General features: G+C 46.3%; 1 protein-coding gene and 1 pseudogene across 1 annotated transcript in view; both read right to left on the reverse strand.

Moving 5' to 3' along the window:
• LOC135905086 (calcium-activated chloride channel regulator 4-like) overlaps positions 1-22936 on the reverse strand; it is a 118392-nt gene that overhangs the window by 84228 nt on the left and 11228 nt on the right. Inside the window, exons 5-6 of the mRNA XM_065436058.1 lie at positions 5145-5318; positions 666-796 (exon numbers count right to left, since the gene is read on the reverse strand). Of these exons, the coding sequence (XP_065292130.1) occupies positions 666-796; positions 5145-5318 (305 nt within the window). The remainder of the gene's footprint in view (positions 1-665; positions 797-5144; positions 5319-22936) is intronic.
• On the reverse strand, positions 20723-20901 carry LOC135905152 (U2 spliceosomal RNA; annotated as a pseudogene).

Raw genomic sequence — 22936 nt, forward strand, 5'->3', positions numbered from 1 at the left:
AGAGAGCATGAAGATTTCGAAGTGTTTGCGTGGATGTTGCTGACAGACGCTGATAATTGGCGTTTTTTGCTGCAATGTGCTGACGCTCCCGTTCGGGTTTTCGCTTCTACGCTCCCTCGGAAGTCTGCGTAAAGATCTCTGGCCGTCTCGACAGCAGTCCAACTGATGCGGCAAATTTGATCGTGAGTACTTCAATGAAAGCGCGCTGCTTGGCATGTTTGATGTAATAATGCTTTAGGCTGTTTTGTTTTACCTGGCCTTTTGCATGATTCGTGCGCGCCATGCTCGAGAGACGTCAGACTTCCATTTCAGCGCGTAGCTTGTGGTGACTGGTGCGTTCATGCGTTGTCGGCGCTGTGTGTGTGCAACATTTGAGCGCGTCGCGCTGTGCTGTAGATGCGCCACACAACCATCAAGAAACCCGGCAGAGCTGTAGCAGTACTCGTGGTGCTCAAAATCTGAAGGTACGGTTAAGTTACATTTTTCATCTGCTAGTCAGCGCTTTATCTGTAACGTAAGGCTAATAGCAGCCTACATCAATATTACAACTTAGCAGTGTTGCCGTGATTGAGCAGAATTCACGAAACCTACCACGATTCCTCATGGTGAAAGAAACGTACCACTACCAAGCGCTAAGTCTGTCAAAAGATCCAAAAGACACGCACCATTCAAAGTCGTCGCTCCTTAAGATGACGTCGAGGACAGACGAACCACTGCACATGATGTTCTGCTTTGTCGTTGCAGCACTGTTGTGCAGACGTCGATTTCGACTTGTTGATTCACAAAAATAGGAAATCTGTAAGGGAAAAAAACAAGACAGTATCAGGTGCTATTGTACACTCATCAAAGGGATAAAAAATTCAAAAAAAATGTCTCCGATATTTCTGCCTCCAGTGACAGCTATCGCACCGGGAGTGGCTGAAACAACGCTTTTCCTGGGCAGAAATGAGCGAAGTGTCATTTTCATGAATATTTCTCAAATTGCCGCACCTAACGAAGTCCTCTGAAGGCTCCGGAAAAACCGCATATAGCGTCACAATTACCTGCCTCATTGCTTCCAGCCAATTGCGAGCGATCGCAAAGCCTCGAGGTGTCATTGAAAAGGCAGCGCCTCAAGCCTGACGCTGTGCAGTCTGTTTTTTCGAGGAAGCGCAAGCAAGAAGACCTCAGATATGCGTTTGAAAAGAGAAGGCGAATATGCGTGACTCTGTTATCGCAAATACCAGGGACCAGCGGAGCTGGGCCAAGGGCAGTAAAGTATTACCAACTTGCCTGGATATTCTCGCCTCTACTTTCATTCCCTACCCCCTGTGCAGCGCGGTTGAGGTGTCCTCTGCTGAGAGACAGTTACTGCGCTGCACTTTACCCCAACCTTTCCTTCCCATCATCAAGAATCTCCTTCTCCCTAAGTAAAGTATTACCAAACCAAACGCAGGACACACGAACGCAGGCAACGCGTCCCTACGGCGTCCGCCAAAGGCGTCTAACTACGGCGCCCGCAATTCGTGTGGCCAACGCCGTAGTAGACGCCGTGGTTGTCTCCACTTTGTACGGAGCGGCGGGCGAGGAGGACATTGAGGTAGCCTTGCAACCGCCCATTTATGCAGTATGTGAAAAAACCAAGGACTGTTTTTCTATGATCTTTCCAGAAATAATGCTGAGCAGAGTTGTGAGCAGTTTCTGCCCGAAGGTGCTCCACTAAGAGCCCAGTAACGTAAATCGGCTTGCAGCAGAGCGGCTGAAGACGACGAACTATATTGATACGAAAGCGTCAGATGACCCATTGAGCGAAAAAGGCTGCGTCTGCCGTCTGTAGCAGTGAAGCGGCTGGTAAATTTACATTGGCTGCGACGCCATGTCTCAAGCGCGTCTAGACGGAGCAGTGCGGTAGAAAAGGAACGCCTGCTGGGGCGATTACGCACCAGGTGTCATGTGAGGGGAGAGCGCATCGCGGTGACGGTACGTCACCCTATCTCTCGCCCTCGGAAGCCTGCGTTATCCGCGAGTTCCTCGTCCGCTAAAGCTCTCGCCTGTTCTAACTGATCCTCGGTAATGCCAAATAAAAAAAACTGGCTGTGTTTTAGCTAAGGTTAAGCCCAGGATGCGAAGCATACTAGCCTTTATTTTAACGCGACAGCGTTAAGGAGCTCATGTCGCAGAAAAGCCGGTGTCGTCGGCGTCGGCTCAGGCATGCGGCGCTTGCTCAGGCGCACATTTCGTTGTCGCGCCGAACGCTGCGTTGCTCGACGCTCACCGCGTCCGATGCGGGGCGCGTAGTCGCTGCGCCGTAGCAAAGCCACCTAGAAACAGTCTCTGTAGCACGCCGCAACCTTCGCTTCTCATTCCAACGAGCAGCTCTGTCTCCAGAAGGCATCTCACGTCGTGAGTGTCTAGCAGAGGCAAGCGCAGCTGCTTATATACCGCCGTGACGCCGCGAGTTGGAGCCCCGTTTCTCCTCTGTCGTGATGTCACGGTGTCACGTGGTATTGAAGGCGACACCGCCGCGCCTGAGGAGCTGGGTTGAGCTCTAGTAATATGCTTCGCATAAAAATGGCTGTGGCTTAGCTAAGGTCAAGCTCAGGATGCGAAGCATACTAGCGTTTATTTTAGTTGTTGAACCACTCTTTAGCCTGGTAAACTGCTGTTGCTTGGCTATATTTGGTTCGGCTAGACGAAGAAACAACTCATGCAGGCGAGCGCACGAGCTGAGACCCGGCTATGTAGCTACGCGGCCGCAAGCGAGCGCACGAGTTGAGCCTCCGCTTTTGCAGCTGTTATCACGTCATATGGTAGCTGCACGGCCGCGCGCGGCGCAGCAAGGAAGAGCGTGGTTGTGCGGCTAGTATGCTTCGCATTAAACGCGCCAAGCGTCTCAACGCGCTCGTTTCCCCGCGTAGAGTTCAGGAGGACCGCTTAGTGGCGTTCGAATGGAAATAAATGCTTCCGTATTCTGGACCGGTATAACGTAAAACTATTCCAATCTGTTTTTATTAAAATCGGCCATTAGCTTTCATTGATAGGTTGAAATGTCTCGGGCTCTGTTCATATGGCTGTAACGCCCGCTCACATGAGCTGGACCCGAACCATTCTGACCTATCAGTGAGGGCTAATGGCCGATTTGGAATAAAAACAGGTTGGAATAGATTTACGTTATAGGGTTATACTCGTAACGAACTGCTTAGGTGTCCTGAGATGTTTAAAGGGTAGGCATCCTTTGGCGCATATTCCAGCTTCGTCACGCGAAAATACCCGAGAAAACTGATACCTTGTGTCTGCGCAAAAATAGGTAATTTGGGAGTACATTTAAGCATGAAAGTATCAGTATGGATGATTGGTATGTTACAAGCGATAAGGAGATAATTTGAACAAAGTGATGGGCGATAATTCAAACAAAAAAAATAATATTGTTCAGGGAGAATACCCATCGGATACATAAGGCTCCATAAAAAATGCATGAGGAAGGTTATGGTAGGGCTGGGCCACCTGAATTTTGGGGACGGGCTAACTAAAACTGAGGGTGGGCAAACTTGAAATTTTGGGCCAGGTCAACTAAAATTTAGGCCCTGGCCCGCTTGAAATCTAGAGGTGGGTGAGTTGAAATTTGGGGATGGGCAAACTTGAAATTGGGACATAGGTCGACTTAAATTCAAGGGTAGGCCAACTTGAAAGTTCGGGTGGGTGGTGGGCGAACTGAATTTTGGGGGTAGGCCAAGCTGAATTTAGGGGTGAGCCAAGTAATGGCGTGTGAGGTTGCGCCAACTTGAAATCTGGGTGTGTGACAAGGTAAATTTGCGGGCGGGCGGAACTGATCATTAGGGGTGGGCCAAAGTGAAATTTCCAGTGGGCCAACCTAAATTTGGTGGTGGGCCAAATTGAAATTTGGAGGGGGCCAAATTAATTTGGCAGTGGGCCAACTAGAAATATGGGGATGGGCCAACTTGATGTTTCGGGTGGGCTAACTTCAAATTTAGGAGCGGGCCAACTTGAAGTTGGTACATAGGCTGACTTGACATTCGGGGGACATTCGGGTGACTTGACTTCAACTTTGGGGGTAGGCCAACTTAATGTGTGGACGAGGGCCAAGCTAATTTAGGCGGGCTAGCTTGAAATTTGGGGTGGCAAATAAAGGTTAGGGTTTGGCAAAGAAGTATGAGGGTGGGCCAAGTTAAATTAGCCAACTTAAATTTGGGCCTGGGCCAGCCTAAGTTTGGGGTTGGGCAAACTTGTACTTTGGGCATGTACTCAAGTTGGCTTTCCTTGGGTGGGTTCAAAGTGATTTCACTTGGCCCAACTCAAGTTGGGCCAAGTGAATTTGGAATTAGTGGCAAATTGAAATGTGGAGGTGGGCAAAGTAAACTTTGGGAATGGGTCAGCTTGAATTTTGGGGATGGCCAGCTTATGGGGAAAGGTGTCTCGCTTTGATAAGTGTAAGGTAGTTGTCTTTTGAGTTCGCTGTGGGCCGTGAAACTTAACACGAAAATGAGCGTTCGGGGTTTCCGCGTGCATCCCTGACTGACCACAGGGGCAACTCAAATTTGGTGCTGCGATGGGACAAATATCTGAGTCTGTGTGAGGACTATGTAGAAAAATAGTGTGAAGTACATAGAATAGTACGTATATTTCTAATTACCTGTGTACACTTAATTTTGGCTAATAAATAATTAGAGCAAAAGCTTTCTGATTCCTTCTGATTAGAACGCAGAGCGCAGCGCGGCATGAAATCAGCGAGGAGAAAAGCGGAGAGGAGGCTGCAGCAGAACAAATCGGGCGGAAAACGGAGGAGGAGGGTACGGCGGAAGCGTGCGAAGAAAAGCGCAGTGTGGCGCCAAATGGCTACCACATGCGCCAGAGTAGCGCACATCGTCTTGGAGGTCTGTCGGCGGGGTTTCTGTAAATCGCGCCCACGCGTCACCCACGAGGCGGCTCTCGCTGTCTCGAAATAAGCGATGCTGTCGGGCCAAACTTCGCTCCGTTTGCAACGTGCCAACCTAGACAGATTGTGCGCGCCAGCCAATGTATCGCGAAATGAAAACGCGTACAGAGCTGCGCTCAAATTTTCGATAGGGAGTATCGTAATCGTCGGTGATATTTTTTTTTGTTTTATGTCAGCGCATTGCATCCAAAGTAAATACAAAAGTTCTTACGTTTTTCACGTAAGGCATGAACATAATGGAGCTTTCTGTAAGGGTTTTAGGGCCATTATGAGGCGTGACTATGCAGTCTTCTCCGAAGTGGCATTCTTCATCAGTCGGGCAAAATGAGCCATTCTTTAGGTTGGCGGTAAAAGGCATATTTTCTGAACATGAACTCAGCTCCACCTGTAAAATAACGGGACAGAAAATTAAAAAGGCACTTAGTTGGGAAAAAAGATGTACAAAAGAATTGTGTACGAGAAAAAGCAGTACTGCATTTTTCTGTTGATTGTCAAAGTGTGATGTAGAGCTAGTTGGGGTGGAAAGGCTTCAATGTTCATGACGCAGTAAGAAAGTAAAAAGAATATACCGTAATTCTTTTTAAGTGACTCGCAAGCGACAGCAGTTAGTTCAATGACTTCATGCTACGTGCTGTATTTGGTGTCTAGCTGAAACAGAACATATCTAGCTGAACAGGGGATAGAGTTCTTCTTGACCCCGCTAGGTGCATTTTAGAAGGCTGCCGAGCATTTCATATTTTATATTTTTTATAGATTTTATATTTTTGTACGCTGATATTCAGAGTAACATATTCGTTCTGCTATAGATATCTTTTAGTATTATTATATATGGCTCGTGTACACCCTGATTCCGTAACGCCTCCATTACTGCTGAGGTTTCGACTGAATCAAACGCTTTCTCGTATTCAATGAAAGCTATATATAAGGGTTGGTTATATTCCACACATTTCTCTATCAGTTGATTGATAGTGTGCATATGGCCTATTGTTGAGTAGCTTTTACGGAATCCTGCCTGGTCCTTTGGTTGACGAGTCTAAGGTGTTCCTGATTTTATTTGCAATTACTTTAGTAAATACTTTGTAGGCAACGGACAGTAAGGTGATAAATTATGTTAGCGTACTTCCAAGATTCCGGTACGCTCGAAGTCATGAGGCATTGCGTATACAGGGTGGCCAGTTTTGCTAGAACAATCTGCCCACCGTCCTCCAACAAATCTGCTGTTACCTGATCCTCCCCAGCTGCCTTCCCCCTTTACATAGCTCCCAAGGCATTGTTTACTTCTTCCGGCGTTACTTGTTGGATTTCAAATTCCTCTAGACTATTCTCTCTTCCATTATCTTAGTGGGTGCCACTGGTACTGTATAAATCTCTGTAGAACTCCTCAGCCCCTTGAACGATCTCATCCATATTAGTAATGATATTGCCGGCTTTGTCTCATAGCACATACATCTGATTCTTGCCTATTCATAGTTTCTTCTTCACTGCTTTTAGGCTTCCTCCGTTCCTGAGAGCATGTTCAATTCTATCCATATTATACCTCATTATGTCATAACTGCGACTCGGCCTAGATGGAACAGATTCGTCTTAAAACTTTTTGTGCCCAAACAAACAGGGACGAAGTATAGAAGAAACACAAGGACGAGCGCTTCCTTGTGTTTCGTCCTTGTGTTTCTTCTATTCTTCATCCCTGTTTGTTCGCGCACAAAAAGTTTTAAGATGAATGCATTATGTCAGCTGTCTTACGCTTGTTCAATAACTTCGAAAGTTCTGCCAGTTCCATTCTAGCTGTCGGGTGAGAGGCTTTCATACATTGGCGTTTCTTGATCAGATCTTTCGTCTTGTGCGATAGCTTACTGGCATCCTGTCTAACGGAGTTACTACCGACTTCTATTGCACACTCCTTAATGATGCCCATAAGATTGTCGTTCATATCTTCAACACTAAGGTCCTCTTCCCGAGTTAAGGCCGAATACCTCTTCTGTAGCTTGATCCGGAATTCCTTTATTTTGCCTATTACCGCTGACTCATTGACCGGCTTCTTACGTCCTTCCTGGTCATGATGACCAGGAAGTCGAAAGCTTCTATGGAGACGCAAAATCGGCGATGGGTAAAGTCAAAATCAAATACACTCTAGTCTCGCCATTCGGGCTCCTCCATGTTCACTTTCGGCTATCCCGCTTGCGGAAGAAGGTATTCATTATTCGTATATTATTCTGTTCTCCAAACTCTACTAATAACTCTCCCCTGCTATTTCTAGAGCCTATGCCATATTCCCCTACTGACTTGTCTCCATCCTGCTTCTTGCCTACCCTGGCATTGAAGTCGACCATCAGTATAGTTTATTTTATTTTGACTTTACCCATTACCGATTTCGCGTCTTCATAGAAGCTTTCGACTTCCTGGTCATCCTGACTGGATGTAGGGGCGTATACCTGTACGAAATAAAATACACTATACTGACGGGCGACTTCAATGCCAGGGTAGGCAAGAAGCGGGCTGGAGACAAGTCAGTGGGGGAATATGGCATAGGCTCTAGGAATAGCAGGGGAGAGTTATTAGTAGAGTTTGGAGAACAGAATAATATACGGATAATGAATACCTTCTTCCGCAAGCGTGATAGCCGAAAGTGGACGTGGAGGAGCCCGAATGGCGAGACTAGAGTGTATTTTATTTTGACTTTACCCATCGCCGATTTCGCGTCTTCATAGAAGTTTTCGAGTTCCTGGTCATCATGACTGGATGTAGGGGCGTATACCTGTACGACCTTTAATTTGTACCTCTTATTAAAGTTTCACAACAAGAACTGCCACCCTCTCGGTAATGCTATGGAATTCCCGTATGTTACCAGCTATATCCCTATTAATCAGGAATCCGACCCCTAGTTCTCGTCTCTCCGCTAAGCCTCGGTAGCACAGGATGTCCCCGCTTTTTAGCGCAGTATATGGCTCTTTCGTCCTCCTAACTTCACTGAGCTCTATTACTCCCATTTACTGCCCTCTAATTGCTCCAATAGCACTGCTAGAGTCGCCTCACTAGATAAGGTTCTAGCGTTAAACGTTGCCAGGTTCAGATTCCAATGGCGGCCTGTCCGGAACCAGGGATTCATAGCACCCTCTACTGCGTCGCAGGTCTGACCGCCACCATGGTCAGTTGTTTCGCAGTCGCTGGGGACTGAGGCCCGGGGTTTGATTGTTGTGTTCATGTAGGAGGTAGTTCCAGGGTGCCCAATCCTGCTCTGGTGAGGGAGTGCGTTACCGGTTCTGGTCATTGGCATCAAGCAACACTCCATGCCTGTTTATGCAATTGTATCAACAGGCAGGTTTTTTTAATCAGGTGGAAAATTGCGCGACACCGGGACTCGAATCAGCGTCTACTTGCACGCGAGGCGGATGTTTTACCTCTATGCCACCGCTGCACCCTTGCTAGATTTTTAATATTCCTTCCCGAAAGCCATTAGCACAACGCCCTATCAGGAAAAATTTTAATAGTGATCGCGATCATATATGAATGCTTACAGTATATTGGTAGAAGTTAAACAAAACAATTAAACCAAACTGAGTAAACTGTAATTGGTAAAATGACAATTTAAGATCAGTTTATTGAGCACTATACAACTTAAAACTGACTAGAGCGTCTGAAATTTCTGCTGCTTGCTGGCTGCTTTGTGCTAAGCTTTTGGCGTTCTAATAATTGTATCGAGCTGATAGACACAATGAGGCAGCAGTCATCCTTAGAGCTTCGTATGGTTAAATATTAATTTGAGTTTCTAAAGCATCAATTTGTTAATGGAAGCCATCTAGCTCGCCGCAACGGTTGGTTAAAAATACTATAGGGACGCTATGCTGAGGTATCGGATGATAATCGAGATGCTCCTCTAGTCATGCGTGCGTTGCCAGTGCCATGTAGCGTATGGCCGACATATTAGCGGAGATGGCCATAATGTTACAGCACGGAACATTTGTAACACAGTCCCCAATAACGTGTCGTTACGTAGTGGCATGGGAGGTTTTTCGCTATATCGAATGGCCACCATCACATGGTTCACACTACAGAGACGAAGAAGCTCCTGCTACTTCCACCTTTGAGCGTGGCTTTGCAGCCCTAGGCTGAGCATGTTTATTTGGTTACTATCAGGGCCGTTGAGGCGTTACAGTAGGAGTGTTGACATAATGACAGATTTGGTTGGCATTACACTGACGTCGAACTATGCGTCGAGCTTCAAAGCGGCATGAGGCATGCTAGTTCTCCGGCCAGGGCCTTGTTTGAGTTCACGATTAATTGGCCGAATACTGAAGGCGATGTAAGTTTGAAGTTTCCCGTTGGAACAGAATACAAGTATTCGAGCAGCATGAATGTCGAATACGTAATTCAATGCACAGCATATGAATATAATGATGATGGATAGTGTTTCGAGGCGCAGGGGGCACGTATGGCGAAGGAGCCCCAAGAAATGGTGTTGAGTGAGTGATGGTTGAACACCGTCGAGCAGATATAATGTGGCTGTATACAGGCCTACAAATGATTGCTGTATGATGGCATGAAGTATATAGTTGCAATAAAAATATGGCAGTGACTACAGTGAGGTGTAGCATTTAATACATGTCATAAACATTTAAAACATTAAAATAATAATACTTTTCAAAGCAGCAATCATGCCCCGCCTGGACCCTTGAACTCGAGGACATGGAGGAATGTGCGACAGATACTACTCTCACAACATAGGGGTGGGTCTATTGAGAGGCCGTGGTACGGATTTCTCGGGTGCAAAAACTCATTTCATGGCAAAGAGCGGGTCTTTACCAAGAAGCAATACAGAGTGTAATGAAATACGTTGTCTGCATGCTAAAGTAAAGTGCTTTTTTCGCTGCTATTGTACTTTGCGAAATGCAAGCAAGGTGTGGAGAACAGTTAGCGTCTTGCCACATATTCCAGATACAGGATGATCACTACTGGTCAACGGACAAGAGAGTGTGCCATACGTGTGTTCTACTCGAAGTCGACACAAAGTGACCTCTGTTAGTAGTGTTTTTGTTATAGGTGGCCAGCTTCCTAAATGTGGCCTCACTAAATCAAGTCTATCTGAGTGTTGTGTCCCCCAAGCGTTGCCAATAGACCTTAGTTGTTTGCGTAGGAAGGGTTTCAGATCTATGGAAAGTACAGCCATGGAAGTGTTTTTAGTGTTTGTTCCTGTAGCTGTAGCCAGTTTGTCCGCAAGCATGTTGCCTTCAGTGCTTCTATGCCCAGGAATCGAGCATATTATGACATATAGAAAAGCGTAAGCTTTGCATGTAAGCCTAGTCAAGCTCTGTAATTGCACGATTTTTTGTTTTTGTGGCGATGATAGAGCTCTAATGACACCTGAACAGCGAGTGAAAATTATTGCCTTTCGAATCTGGATATGGTAGATGTGCTTTACAGCCGATAGTAGTGCGTAAGCCTCAGCCATGAATATACTTATTTACGGGTTCAAAGAAATGGCTTGCGCGAACGGTGGGCCCACTGCTTCATAAGCAACGCGGGCATACGACTTTGATGCGTCCATGTAGAATTATGGGTACTAGTATTTTGCCTAAAGTGCTAGGAAGTGTATCCAGATGTGTGTGCCGGGGCATGTACTCTAACGTCAACAAAAGACGTCACAATCTATGAGCGGCCACTGTCGCAGCAGCAATACCATTGCAGGAGCCAATAGTTGATGCTCAAGAAGTGGCATTCATTTTGTCACTAAGGATTCTCATCCGCCGAGAGAAGGGTTCTCCCACTGCAGGACAGTTGTGGAAGAGGATGGCACTGGTCATGTATTTTATGGATGAATAGGTGGTTTTGCATGTGTTTTGAGAAAGTACGTAAAACTGGGGTATGGCCTTTGAAAACGAAGTGCCCATTCGTCTCATTCCATTGAGAGTGTCAATAAACCTTGTCCTGGAGGAACCGGTCGCTAAGCGGATGCTTGTTTGATGAACAGGGAGAACACCTTCAAGACACTAGAGCTGACACTTTGATAAACCACAGTCACATCGTCAAAAGGTGTACACGCATGATACTTCTGTATAGATGCTTGAGGCACTTCCTATAATTACCCTCCGTTGTTTGCGATAAAAATTTTAGGACATTCATTGTTCTTAGGCATTTGTTCTTAATATAGCTTACGTGAGAAACAAACGTTAGGTTTTTGCGTAATATGATGTCTAAAAATTTCTGTTGCGTGCTCACATGAAGGTGCTTTCTGTGCAGCTCCATATGATGATTTGCGGGCAGTCCTGTATTTCTTGATGAAAGAACGCAGGAGCTTTTATGAGTATTTAGCTTAAAACCATTCCCAGTCACCCGCTTTGATACTTTATTGAGGCCATGTTGAATTTGTCACGCGCAGACAGCGAGGTTGAAAGGATTCAATCCTATCTGCACGTAATCAACGTAAGTGAAAAAAAGATACTTGGTGGTATGACAATAGAGAATTCATTTTACAATAACAGAGTGCAACTAAGCACTCCACCCTGTGTTATTCCAGTTTCTTGAATAAATGGCGTGGATATAGCATTGCCAAATCTGACAATGAACTTGGTGCGATGAATAACTTTGTATTACATTTGTATTATGGATATCCATTTCTCAGAGGTCTCGAAAAATTCCAAACTTCCACGTAGTCATAAGCTTTTTAGATATCAAGGAATGCGGAAATAAATACTGTTTGTGAATAAAAGCATCATGAATGTCTGCTGTATCAATTGTTAAAGAGGAAGCGATTGTAGAATGGCTTTCTATAAAACCACATTAACATGGATTCTGCAGTTTCTTTGACTAGAGGCCGTGCACTAACCGGTAGTTGAGCATCGTTTCAAATCCCTTACGTATACAGCTTGTTAGTCCTAAAAGCAGGCAACTTGCTAAGAGGATGGATCTTTACCCTGTTTTAGAACAGGGACAACAATAGCTTCTGTCCGTGCCAACATAATGTAGCATGTTGGCCACATTGTATTGAAAAGTAGTAGCAGTATTATATCCATTTAAGAGTCAAGATGGTTTGGCATTTCGTAAATGATTCTATCAGATCCCTGTGCACAAGTCTCACACATATGCAAGGAGGCTGTGAACTTGGCTACATCAAAATGAGTGATACGATTCATCTCTACTACACTTAAGGCTTAGTGTCTTATACTCTTAAGCTGTATGAAAGCTTCAGAGCAATGTATTAAACTAGATATATGCTCAAAACGTTGGCAGTCTCCTCTTCAAGGCAATTACTTCGATCGTCCACCAAACGAAGAAAGTGAGATTACCGATATATTTAATTAGCCTTTTTCATCCTTTTCAGCATGGCCTTAGTCACCTTTGCACAGCCAACCAACCATTTCATACTTTTGTTTCTTGTGCATTCATACTTGAGACGAACTTTTCTGAGCATTATCTTCACGTAATACGTCACGTTCGTCTTTTTTGTAACTTCATATGTTAAAAATTTACGAGGTTTCCCGCCGTGGGTGACTCGCATAGCAGACCCCAATCTTTATTTTGTTTCTTACGAGCATTTCCACAATCTTTATTCAGCCATGGCAGATTCCTTTCCTTTGGAGTTCAATTCGTTTGCTGAATACATTCTAATTCAGCATTAATTGTAAAAACAGTAAAGCAGGCAACTACATCATCTATACTAAAATCATTCAAAGTGTTTCTGGGCAAATCCGTCATTTGTTTAACAATTGCCCAGTCTGTAGATGCTATTTTCCATTGAGGGGCGTATTGTGGAGGGTGCCATTCCTTTGTAGTTGTGAGACAGGTGGGGAAAGGGTCAGTGCTGTAAGGATCCTTAATCAAGTTTCATTCTAAGTGGGGCACTGACTTTGGGGATGTCATGCTTTGGTCTATGAAGCTTTGTGTGTTATGCGCAAGGCTGTTAAATGTTGGCTCTTGTTAAACAGGCATGTGCCTCAAGTGAAAATAAGTTAAATTTGCCGTCTCTTGCATCTCACCGAATATCTCCACAAAGTATTGTGTGTGTTAAAGTCGCCAACCAGTATACTAGGGCCGAACTGTCACTACCTCAAGAGGCGTTCGGCGTTCTAAGGCCGACATGTTGAATTGTTATCGACTATGATTGCTAGAACGACAGAAAGCTGAGCTAGTTGGTAAGGATTCATTATGCAAAATAGAAGTGAGGCGTGCAGACAGGACGCAAGCGTAGAGAAGTGGACAACACAAACACCGCCTCGCTACACCGCCCCGCGCGGCATAAGCATAATCGCGGTCTTGCGAAAAATAGCGTACTGTGGAAGAAAGCTTGTGTAGGTTTCAAATGTGCTTCTTGAACACGCGTCACCTTTGTCTTCAGTATATTCAAGAATTCGTTAATACCATCAAGATTGCGGAGGAGAGCTCTGGCATGCCATCATTGAAGTGCTTGTCTATCCACATTGAAAGTGTTTTGTGCAGTGTGTCTACGAGCGAAATATGAGCTCAGGTGACAGGACGCTTTACGGGCTCTGTTATGCCCGGTTTGTCTTTTCTGGTGCACTCGAGAGAGCTGCGTCGTTCCTTCGGCGTCTGCGACATCGATGTCCCAAGCGATGTGTATATCACTTCCACCGTGACGCTGGATGTCCGTACGTGGTGAAGGAATCTCTCAGTGGTGTACGCTCACTGGTGCTTTGGACATTTTCGTGCGAGCAGAGGCCCCAGAGCCCGCATGCCCAGATGATTGCAGGCGCCACTGCATTGATGACGGAATGGTGCTAGCAACGTCCGCCTGGGGGGGGGGGGAGGGGGGGAGCTGGCGGCGTGCCTGCCGAGCCTGGGTATGTGGTCCGAATGACCGCCAAAGCCGCTGTGGCACCACCCCCTGACTTGCCCATACCGCATAGCTTGATTCTTGCGATGGGGAGAGATGTTTCCGTGCCTCTCTAAAGATCTTTTTGATTTTCATCGCAATATACTTCTTTTCTTTTTTCCAGGATAGACCCGAGGGTGATAGTACGGCCCATGTTCTCTTTTGAAGTGAGCACTGGTAGGTGCGTTGGCACAGTTGTCGGAAGGCTGATCTTGGGAACCACACTTTGACCAGGTTAGTCGGCCTCGGCAGCTCTGCTAGACATGGCCAAATCTTTTGCATTTGAAGCATTGGTGAGCACTCAAGATAAACAGCCTGAAGCTGATTCTCGTGCATCCAGTTTCAATAGTTTCAAGAAGTGTGTACTAAGGGCAAAAGTCATGGTCAAATATTTGGTGGGAATTTCTTTGTTGTCAGTTTTTAGTTTGATTATCTGCACATTGAAGGCATCCTGGTCCTTCCATCCTTCGAGACGTTCACTTTAACTGAACTTCTAGAAGGACAGGAAGTTCTAGAATTTCTAGAAGTTCTAGAAGGAAGGAACATCTAGAACATTAGGAGGAGGTTACCACCTGCTCTCTTTGGTACCTTCTAGCCACGTCCTATTGTGATTTCTAAACATCCGGCGACGAGAAACATTGAGAGATTTGTTACAGCATTGTCGGATTTTTCGCTGTGGGTCACCTGAAAACTCGGATCTTGGACATGGTCGAGGAAAATGAAGGTTTCCTCGGCCCATCTTCTCTTTGAAAGAGAAAATGATGAGGCAGTGCGGGTATAGAAGTTATAGCCCTAAAGGCTCACGTTTTACAGCGAAGCTCTTTATCTCCAGCACACGTATTCATGCTGCTTTCCCAAAGAGGGGGGGAGTGGGGGTGTACCCTGGGTGGCTTAAGCTCGTGTCGGGGACACGGTGCATGGAAAGGAATGGAGATGGGTATGGAGGGGAAAATAGTGTGGCGATTGTTTTTCAGCAATGACGACGGGCAAGGAAGTTGGAGGAAGAGTGTGGTGACAGCGCTGCTGGACTGGTGACAGGCGGATGGAGCGGAAGACTTAGTGTGGCGACGGCGCCTGTGCACGTGGCCTGAGCTTCTGTGGTTACAATGTCAAGCCCATCCGAGGTGCCGGCGCGGCTACAGCAGTGGTTGCGGCAGATGCATAGAAGGTGCGGTGGCCGTGGCGGCACTTGTGTCGGCGTAGTGTGGTGCCGTATGAAAAAAAACTATGATTTCCTAATGTATGCAGCCCATGTATGCAGCCTCTGTACGCAGCCCAAGCAGCTTCGTTGGTGATTCGTCCCCGTATGAATGTTGCTGCCCCACGAATTTTTCTCGGCAGGGATCGTAGCCACCTACGTGGAGGTTTACAAGTGGACGCTACAATGCCTCTAAAAGGAGACTTGCATGCATGAGCGGTACACCATCACTAAAATGCAGTATATAATCCTAAGGTTGGATAGATTACGCTAGGTTATTCCTTGCCACCGGAAAGCAGGCAACTAATATGAAACAAGAAAGCGACAGGAAGGACAATATAGAAAATAAGAGTTAAAGGACGTGGAGAGCGTTAAGAAAAGGCGACGGCCGATTTTCCCAAGGTGAGTATATCCAGACGTGATGTCTACGCGAAGCTAGGATCATAGGGTGTGTTGGCTCCGGCTAGTGCCCTTAGAGGCCCGAACGCCTGACATCAGCTAAACCCCTAGTATCTCATTTTTCCTGGACACGGCTGAGCCGATCAGGGCTAGACGTGGGAGGGTCCAAACCTCGTTACCCTCGTGGGTAATGCACAACATAGTTTCTAAACCAAGCAAAATGCAATACAATTGTGTGCAGGCCCCTTGGTTCAAGTAAAGGTTTATATTAAAATCTTGATAGACGTATGTTATGGTGATTGCTAGTCGACGTTAGTTGCAACTGAGCGTTTTGCAGATTACAAGCAGCTGCTCTCAGGCATTTGGTGCTGCATCTCTTTTTAGTACAAAAACATGGAATGCACTTGAAGTGTTCAATTCGCTGACGAAAACTTGCCTCGTACAACAACGCTGCGCATCGTTTTAAACCGCTGCTATGCGAACATAGGGCAGATTGGAAGATAATTGATTTTGTAGAGGTTGAGATGGAGAGTTTGTAGGCTGCCTTAAAGCGAGGCATGCCTGAGTGAATGAACAAAGATTATGCACTGGAATTTACCGGCCTCCTTTGTGCACTCAGGAACTGGTACCTCTGCTACACAATCAACTCTCTCATGCACAAGTATACCTTGGAAGTGTACCTAGTTGCATCGGTGCTTTTCCCCCTAGGCTCCGATAACTACTACTATCCCTTATAAACGAAAGTCAAATATTCGTCAATACCTTATAGTGGCATATCTAGAGGAATGCAAATCTAATAGCCAAAACGATTGAATTCCTATTCGAAACTTTGAATACGCCCAGAACGCAGCTGAATATACGCTACAACCTCCAATATCCGAGCAGCAAACGCGCTTCTCAATTTCGGAGGCCGTAATCCTACCCATACGTTTCGCGACTTCTCAGCTACGGTCAAGAGCATGCACACACACGCCCTAAAATGTTATTTCGTGTCGCATATCTTTCAATGCTCTGGAAATGATTGGGTTAAAATTAACTTTCGCACTCGCATTCAAATGCAGGATTGCAGCCACGCTGTGATGTGCTCTGCATCCTGTGCTCATTAAATCCTAAGCTCGGTACATGTACTCGAGGAATACTGTCTGAATACCTATGGAAAAACACATTCAAGGTGCCTCCTGTGCTTATGTCCTCATTCGCTAACGCCATCGATAAGAGACCTCACACGCGTACCGCCATCAGCTCGCAAACTTCCAGCAGCGGCCCCGAACAGTTTGGGAATTCCCGTGAAGCCAATAGCACTCCAACGTTTTTCGAAAAGTGTACAGGCAGTAGTAAAAGGAATAAGAACGTAAATTTTATTTTCAAATCAAAGAGATTCGAGTCCGGCATCCTTTTAGTGGGTCTGGGCACCAGCCGCGGACGCGGTTCCGAGACGTTGTCTCGAAGCGGCTTCCTCGGCTCCCTGGACAGCCCAGAGTTGGCTGTCAGGTTTGAGCTGAGCAGTGTGGTCTGCCAGCGCGAGCGGAGGCTGGCGGTAGAAGAGACGGAGGGGTCAGCACTGCCAGACTCGTTTTTCTGACACTCCCATAACATGTGATTAAGTGTGGCAACCTCTCAACACGATGTGCATTTGTTTGTAGTGTACATGTCTGGATACATGGCGTGCATGAGTCAGGGGTTTCAGTAAGAATCTGTTTGTAATTGCTCGAAGTGTACTGCTTACGTCCTGTCTAACCTAGAATGAGGGAATGGGTGTACGCGTTTTTGTAACTGGAAGTGTGTCGTGATGTCGTGGAACCTGGTCATACGATCATCCCATGCCCAGACGTTTGCAGTACCCCGCGGGGGCTCTCGATGCTGCTCGGTGAGTGAGGCTTTGAGCAACGTGGTGAGCCGCTTCGTTGGGAGTACTCAATCCAGTGTGTGCCGGGATCCACAGCAAATGCCTTCGGTTATCGAAGTGGGCCTCTCCCTGGTGTATGGGATGTTGATGGAGTATGTGAGACGCATCTTGCGAGATGCGCCCATTTGCAAGATTTCGAATTGCCGTTTGCGACTTTCAGATAACGTATGTAGCTTTGGTTTGTGTGAGAGCGAGTGCTTTGGCCGCTTCCTGTGCTGCTTCGGCGTGTGTCGTGTTCACGGCGACGTTTGAGGTGGTTGCCTCGGTGGCTGGTAACTGCCGCCACGAAACTCTTCCTGTCCTGATAACGGGCTGCGTCGGTGAAGACCGCCTCCTTGTCGTTGGAGTAACTTTGGCTCATGTGTTTTGCCCTGGCTTTACGTCTCCCCGTGTGGGGTTGGGGGTGCATGTTGCGAGGCAATAGAGGTACGTACAGTTGCTCATTGTATAGTTCTTGGAATTTCTACTTTGATGCCCTGCTGCGTGTGGTATGTGATGCCGAGCTTTTTGAGCACGTGTCTGCCCGGGCGGTTCTTGGATAGGCGCTCGAGTTGGGACACTTGTTGCGCCTCCACCAGTTCCTCGAGCATAATGTGCAAGAGTAGTTCTAAGAGCTTGCTGGTACTGACTCCGGGCGCAAGTTCCTAGGCACACTTGCGCATGCGTATGAGGGTGTTGAGATTGTTTCTTTCCGCAAACGCTGCCGTGTACTTTATTTGAGAAATGGTGAATGCTTGTATTTGTCGTATGACGGTGCGTTCCGGAATGCCCGCGTGTTTGTTGGTGATGCGTGGAATGAGCTGCACGGTGCTGGTGGCCTTTGCTGTTATCTTGCGAAGTGCATCGCCATTGCCACCTTTATGTTCTGTCATCATTCCTAGTACCCGGATCTTCACAACAATTGGGATGGGTGGACTATTTGATGCCGTTAATTGGATCTCTTCCTTTTCCGGGGGGGGGGGGGGAGTTCGAATTTTTTGGCCGAGCAGGTGAGTCATTTACTAACGAGGTATTTTTTTTACGCATTGGGTGGCCTACTGCAAACGTTGCTCGATCTCTCTGTCGCTGCTCATTGTCGTCCAGATCGTAATATCATCCGCGTATAGCGTGTGATGCAGTCCTTCGATTTGAAGCCATTGGTCGGGTAACCCCAGCAGGACGAGGCTGACGAGCATCGGCGAAGTCACCGAGCCCCGCGGTGTGCCCGAGCTCCCGATGTTGATTTGATCTGACTGCGAGCGGTTCTTCCCGTGAGGAAGTCTCGGACGTAGTTGTATGTTCGCAGTCCGAGATTTAGGTTGTCTATTTGTCGCAATATGGCATCGTGGCAAACGTTATCGAAGGCCTTCTTTAGGTCCAGCCCGAGGATGGCTCTTGTCGAGCGCCCCGAATCGTCTATGATTTGATGTTTTAGTTGCAGAAGGAAAACAGCAAAACAAGGTGGGTGCCATGACACAAACATCACATGGGCCTTGTGCCCAAACATGAGGAAAGTAACACGCTGTCTTGAATAAGGTCGGTAAACGGTGGTTGACAGCGAAGTGTCTCAGATGTTTTTAGGTTGCACGATAAACAGTGTTACAAGCAGATGACATAGGTAAAATAAATCACACGCTCTTTTTTGTTTCCTTTTCTATTCAATTTGTTCGAGCACAGCTTCTTCTTTCACGGGAGATTCAGGTTGAGTCTCGCTTGTTGTTTCGATCCAAAATATTCACACTGCACAACAGAGAATCGAAAGCGTCCGTTTGCAGAAGTATCTCACAATAGCAATTTAGCTAGAGGAAACCGGGCCTTACATGCAATTGCATTTTGAGCTTGGGTGTCAGTGAGCACACACTTTCACTTCGTAGTTAAACACTAGACCACGACATAATAGTTACCAAATATAGTTGACGTAAGTATCACTTTTGTACAAATGCCTGATAATATAGGGTAGCATAAATTCTCACCTTAAAATCATAAATGCTTAAAAATATTGTCACAAAGCTGTAGTTGACACATGCAAACTCGCAAACTCATGGAAGACATCGACATACACAGTCATGCTCTCTGAAAACTTAAAGAGAATCATCACTTTTGTATGCTGATCAATGGAAATCGGACAGTCTACCTTTGGGTATTCGAGGAGGGTGACTATTTCCAAACCACTAGTGCTGAACATTTCTCTTATTTACTTTCACTAATGCTGAACACTCTATATAAAAAATGTCTCGATTCACGTTACCAAGACAGGGTTTCGGAACGTCTTGTGGTATTCCAATTGTGAATTTCCAGGAATGACTTATTGTTTTTTTCTGGATGCAATTCAACCGAACCAAAAGCACGGCATTTGTGTACTCTAGATCCACGACTTAGACATATTCCTGCATGGGTTTCAATGTAAGCTCGCTACACGGCAGAGTTGTGCTTAGCAACCTGCTCTTCGGCATCTTGATACACCTAGTTGGAGGTAAATTATGTGACGTGTTGTGCAGAAATTGAGCGGAGAGAGAACGTTCATTTATGTGTGAGGCTAAGAAAAATGAGTCAGATATGGAACTAGGCTTAACGCATATATGGAGACGAAGCATTATCGAGAGGCCGTGCCATTTAATGGCGCCAAACGTTTAGGCAGGGTAGGGACTCGGTGCAATATGGTCCCAGAATCAGCCACCTTTAAACAGCACGTGCCGCCCCACATAAGAAATGTGCATGCGAGCACGTTACAGTAAAGAGGTCGGTAGCCGTGTTACTGAACGTGGAATATTCGAAGACTCAAATTTAATGCGATGTTTGTCACCAGTTCTTATGTAATCATTTAGGAAAATGGAAACAATCTACAAATTATAATTCCAACCCCGAAAGACGAACGCGAAGAGGAGCCAGACAAAACACTGCCTTGGAACTTTTGGGAGAGGCCATGAGTTATCTCACATTATTTGCATGAAGCGTCCTTCCGCAGATGTAAGTTGGTGCTACCTGATTACTCTAAAACAAAACGAAAAATCTGAACGTCGCTTCAGCTTCTCAAAAACTGAAATTCTGTTTCCGCTCTGCCATATGCCCCATATTCGAGAACTCGCTCACCGTGGGACATGTTTATTTATGTTCCCCGTGTGAAATTGCCACTGCTTAGGGAAGTGCCATGAAGATGTGGAGGAAATCGAAACTGATGCAGATAACGTGGGAAAGAGCACTCCAGATGAAGCACTATCTCATTGCTTCCGCAACCAAAATAAATAATGGTAGGTGGGCATGAACAGTCCAGGAAACTACTTCCACAAGGCCTCGAGTCTTTAATGTGTACGTTAAATATATTAGAGGTGCTTCCTACAGGGACGCTGTATATCGCTAGGTTCTGGAAAAAATAGCGTGCGTCTATCAAGCGTTCGTGTTGTCCACTTCTCTACTCTTGTGTCCCGTCTGCACGCCTCACTTCTATTTTGCATAATGAAGCCATGTACATCGAGAATTTCTCACCATACATGGGCCGATCCCGGACATAGTGCAGTACCGGGCTAAACCGTGGAGGAAGCAAAGCAGGCCTTCGGCACTTCGCCAACTAGCAAAAATAAGTTGAACATCTTAGGTTCAAGTAGTACCCGTATCAAATATAAGCTTATAAGAACAGACGCTACCCTTTGATCCGCATCAGCCATGTCTACGTTCGCACCTCCCTCTGTTTGTCGGCGGTCCAAGCGCTTACGTATCTCCTTTCCTTTCCTTCTGCACTGCTGTGGTGGTGGTTCTGTAAGCGTACAACCCGCCAGGACCACGAAGCGCAAAGAAATGCGAACCGTCCTTGTGACTCCGATTCCGATATCTTCAAACGTTTCACCGGAGCAACGGCCAGGTTTCAGAGGAAGTTTTCGGCTAACAAATTTTGCGTGGCCTGTGTAGTGCGCGACCGCTTGTGGTTTTGGAGTGACTTCACAAACCATTACTGCAGTGAGGGACGTCGACCAACGCATAATTGCCTTGGCTACGGTGAAGCGGTGTGAGCCCACAGAGTGCGGTGAAGTGCGTGTCTGTTACGTGCCGCGATTCGTTAGTAAACGGTGTCGTACCACATTCTGCAACAGTGAATGGGTGCGTATACCCCTAGGTGCCTTATCATCTTCCGAAGCTCAACATCGTGGAGGAGCGTCATGTCACGCCTGGCCTACCAATTTCGTGCATAGAGTGTTTGACGCACGGCAATGGACAGTTCGCCATTAGGGAGCCCACATACACAGCTTGGCTTGTCATCTAGCTTCACAGTATGGAATGGCACTGAATTTTTAAGGGTTGAGTCCTGGAACGTCTTTCCCTCCAACATGCTATAAACTAAGCTTCTTAGATGCCCGAATAAGGAATCTGTAAGGTTGTCGCCTATTGTTCTAATAGCTGTTTCAGCAGCACTGAATTTTATAGCCGTGTACTCTGAGATAACGGAAAGAAAATTTACGGAAAATAAAAATTGCTTAGAGTGCATACGACTGGCATTACCAAATCCTGACTGTGAGCTTACAACTGTCGTTGAAATGAAAAGTGTGCAAACATTGAATTTTCTCCGTGCTAACATAGGGGCTGAAACCTGGAGGCTAACATGGTGCTCAACAACAAATTGCGGACCGCACGAAGAGCGACGGAACGAAAAACGTTAGGCGTAAAGCTAAGAGACAGGAAGAGGGCGATGTGGATCAGAAAGCACATGAGGATAGCCGATATTCTAGTTGATGTTAAGTAAAAAAAGATGGAGCTGAGCAGGTCTGATTGCACAGGGCGGAAATGCGGTGGTGTACCAGTTGCAACACGGATTCCAAGGGAGGGGAAGCGCAATCTAGGACGCCAGGAAATTAGGCGTGGTGACGAAATTTGGAAATTGAGTAGTGCATCACGTGGAGAATGAAGCATCGTGCGATTTATTAGTGTGCACTCAAAACTTTGTGCCGAGTTAATTTGTTTCCCCTCACCAACTGTAGCTGTGGCAGAGAAGCCCGTATTGTTTCGGCGGCCCCCCAAAATGTGTTACCCTTTTTGTTGTGCTGTATTCGCCGTCAGCAAGATGCATGTCTAAACTCCAGTTGCTGCAAGCAAACTGGTGGCAATAGCCTTAATTTTTTGGACGACGGAACCAGTACGATAAATTGACAATGAAAGAACGTCACGGTGCCATGAAGGCGAAGAACTAACAGCGAAGGAATGACGATGACGCCATGGCAATGACGCTATGCATGTGTAGCGGTCCACTACTACCCTCGCCTACCATTACCTGCCACCGCAGGCCGCCCTAATTAACGATATGTATGGCGTTTCTTTGTATTGTATCCGGTACCAGGCAATAAACTTGCTCAAATTCGGACAATATCTGGTGTTCTTTAACGAATTTCTAGTACTAACCAAAGGGCCGCCTTAATTCGCATAATATCCGGCCTATGACCGGTTCAAGCCTATCGAGTCGCCTTAATTCGCAATGTTCGCCGCAATTAATTCACATGGTTTAGACTGCAATATCTCGGAGATCTGCCCACATTTTTTGCAGAGAAAACACTATCGAAACGTGATGGCGTCCTTGAGCATAACCTTGCTTTGACCTTAGTTGGGTTTCTCAAAGCAAAACAAAAAAATATTTTGCATTCAAGCTTTCTTCCAAAATTCCTAGAACCACATAACGGATTGAAAAGCGCACAATGTCAAAGATAATTTAGAACT

The sequence above is a fragment of the Dermacentor albipictus genome, chromosome 6, assembly GCF_038994185.2.
Source record: "Dermacentor albipictus isolate Rhodes 1998 colony chromosome 6, USDA_Dalb.pri_finalv2, whole genome shotgun sequence".
NCBI classification, from domain to species: domain Eukaryota; kingdom Metazoa; phylum Arthropoda; class Arachnida; order Ixodida; family Ixodidae; genus Dermacentor; species Dermacentor albipictus.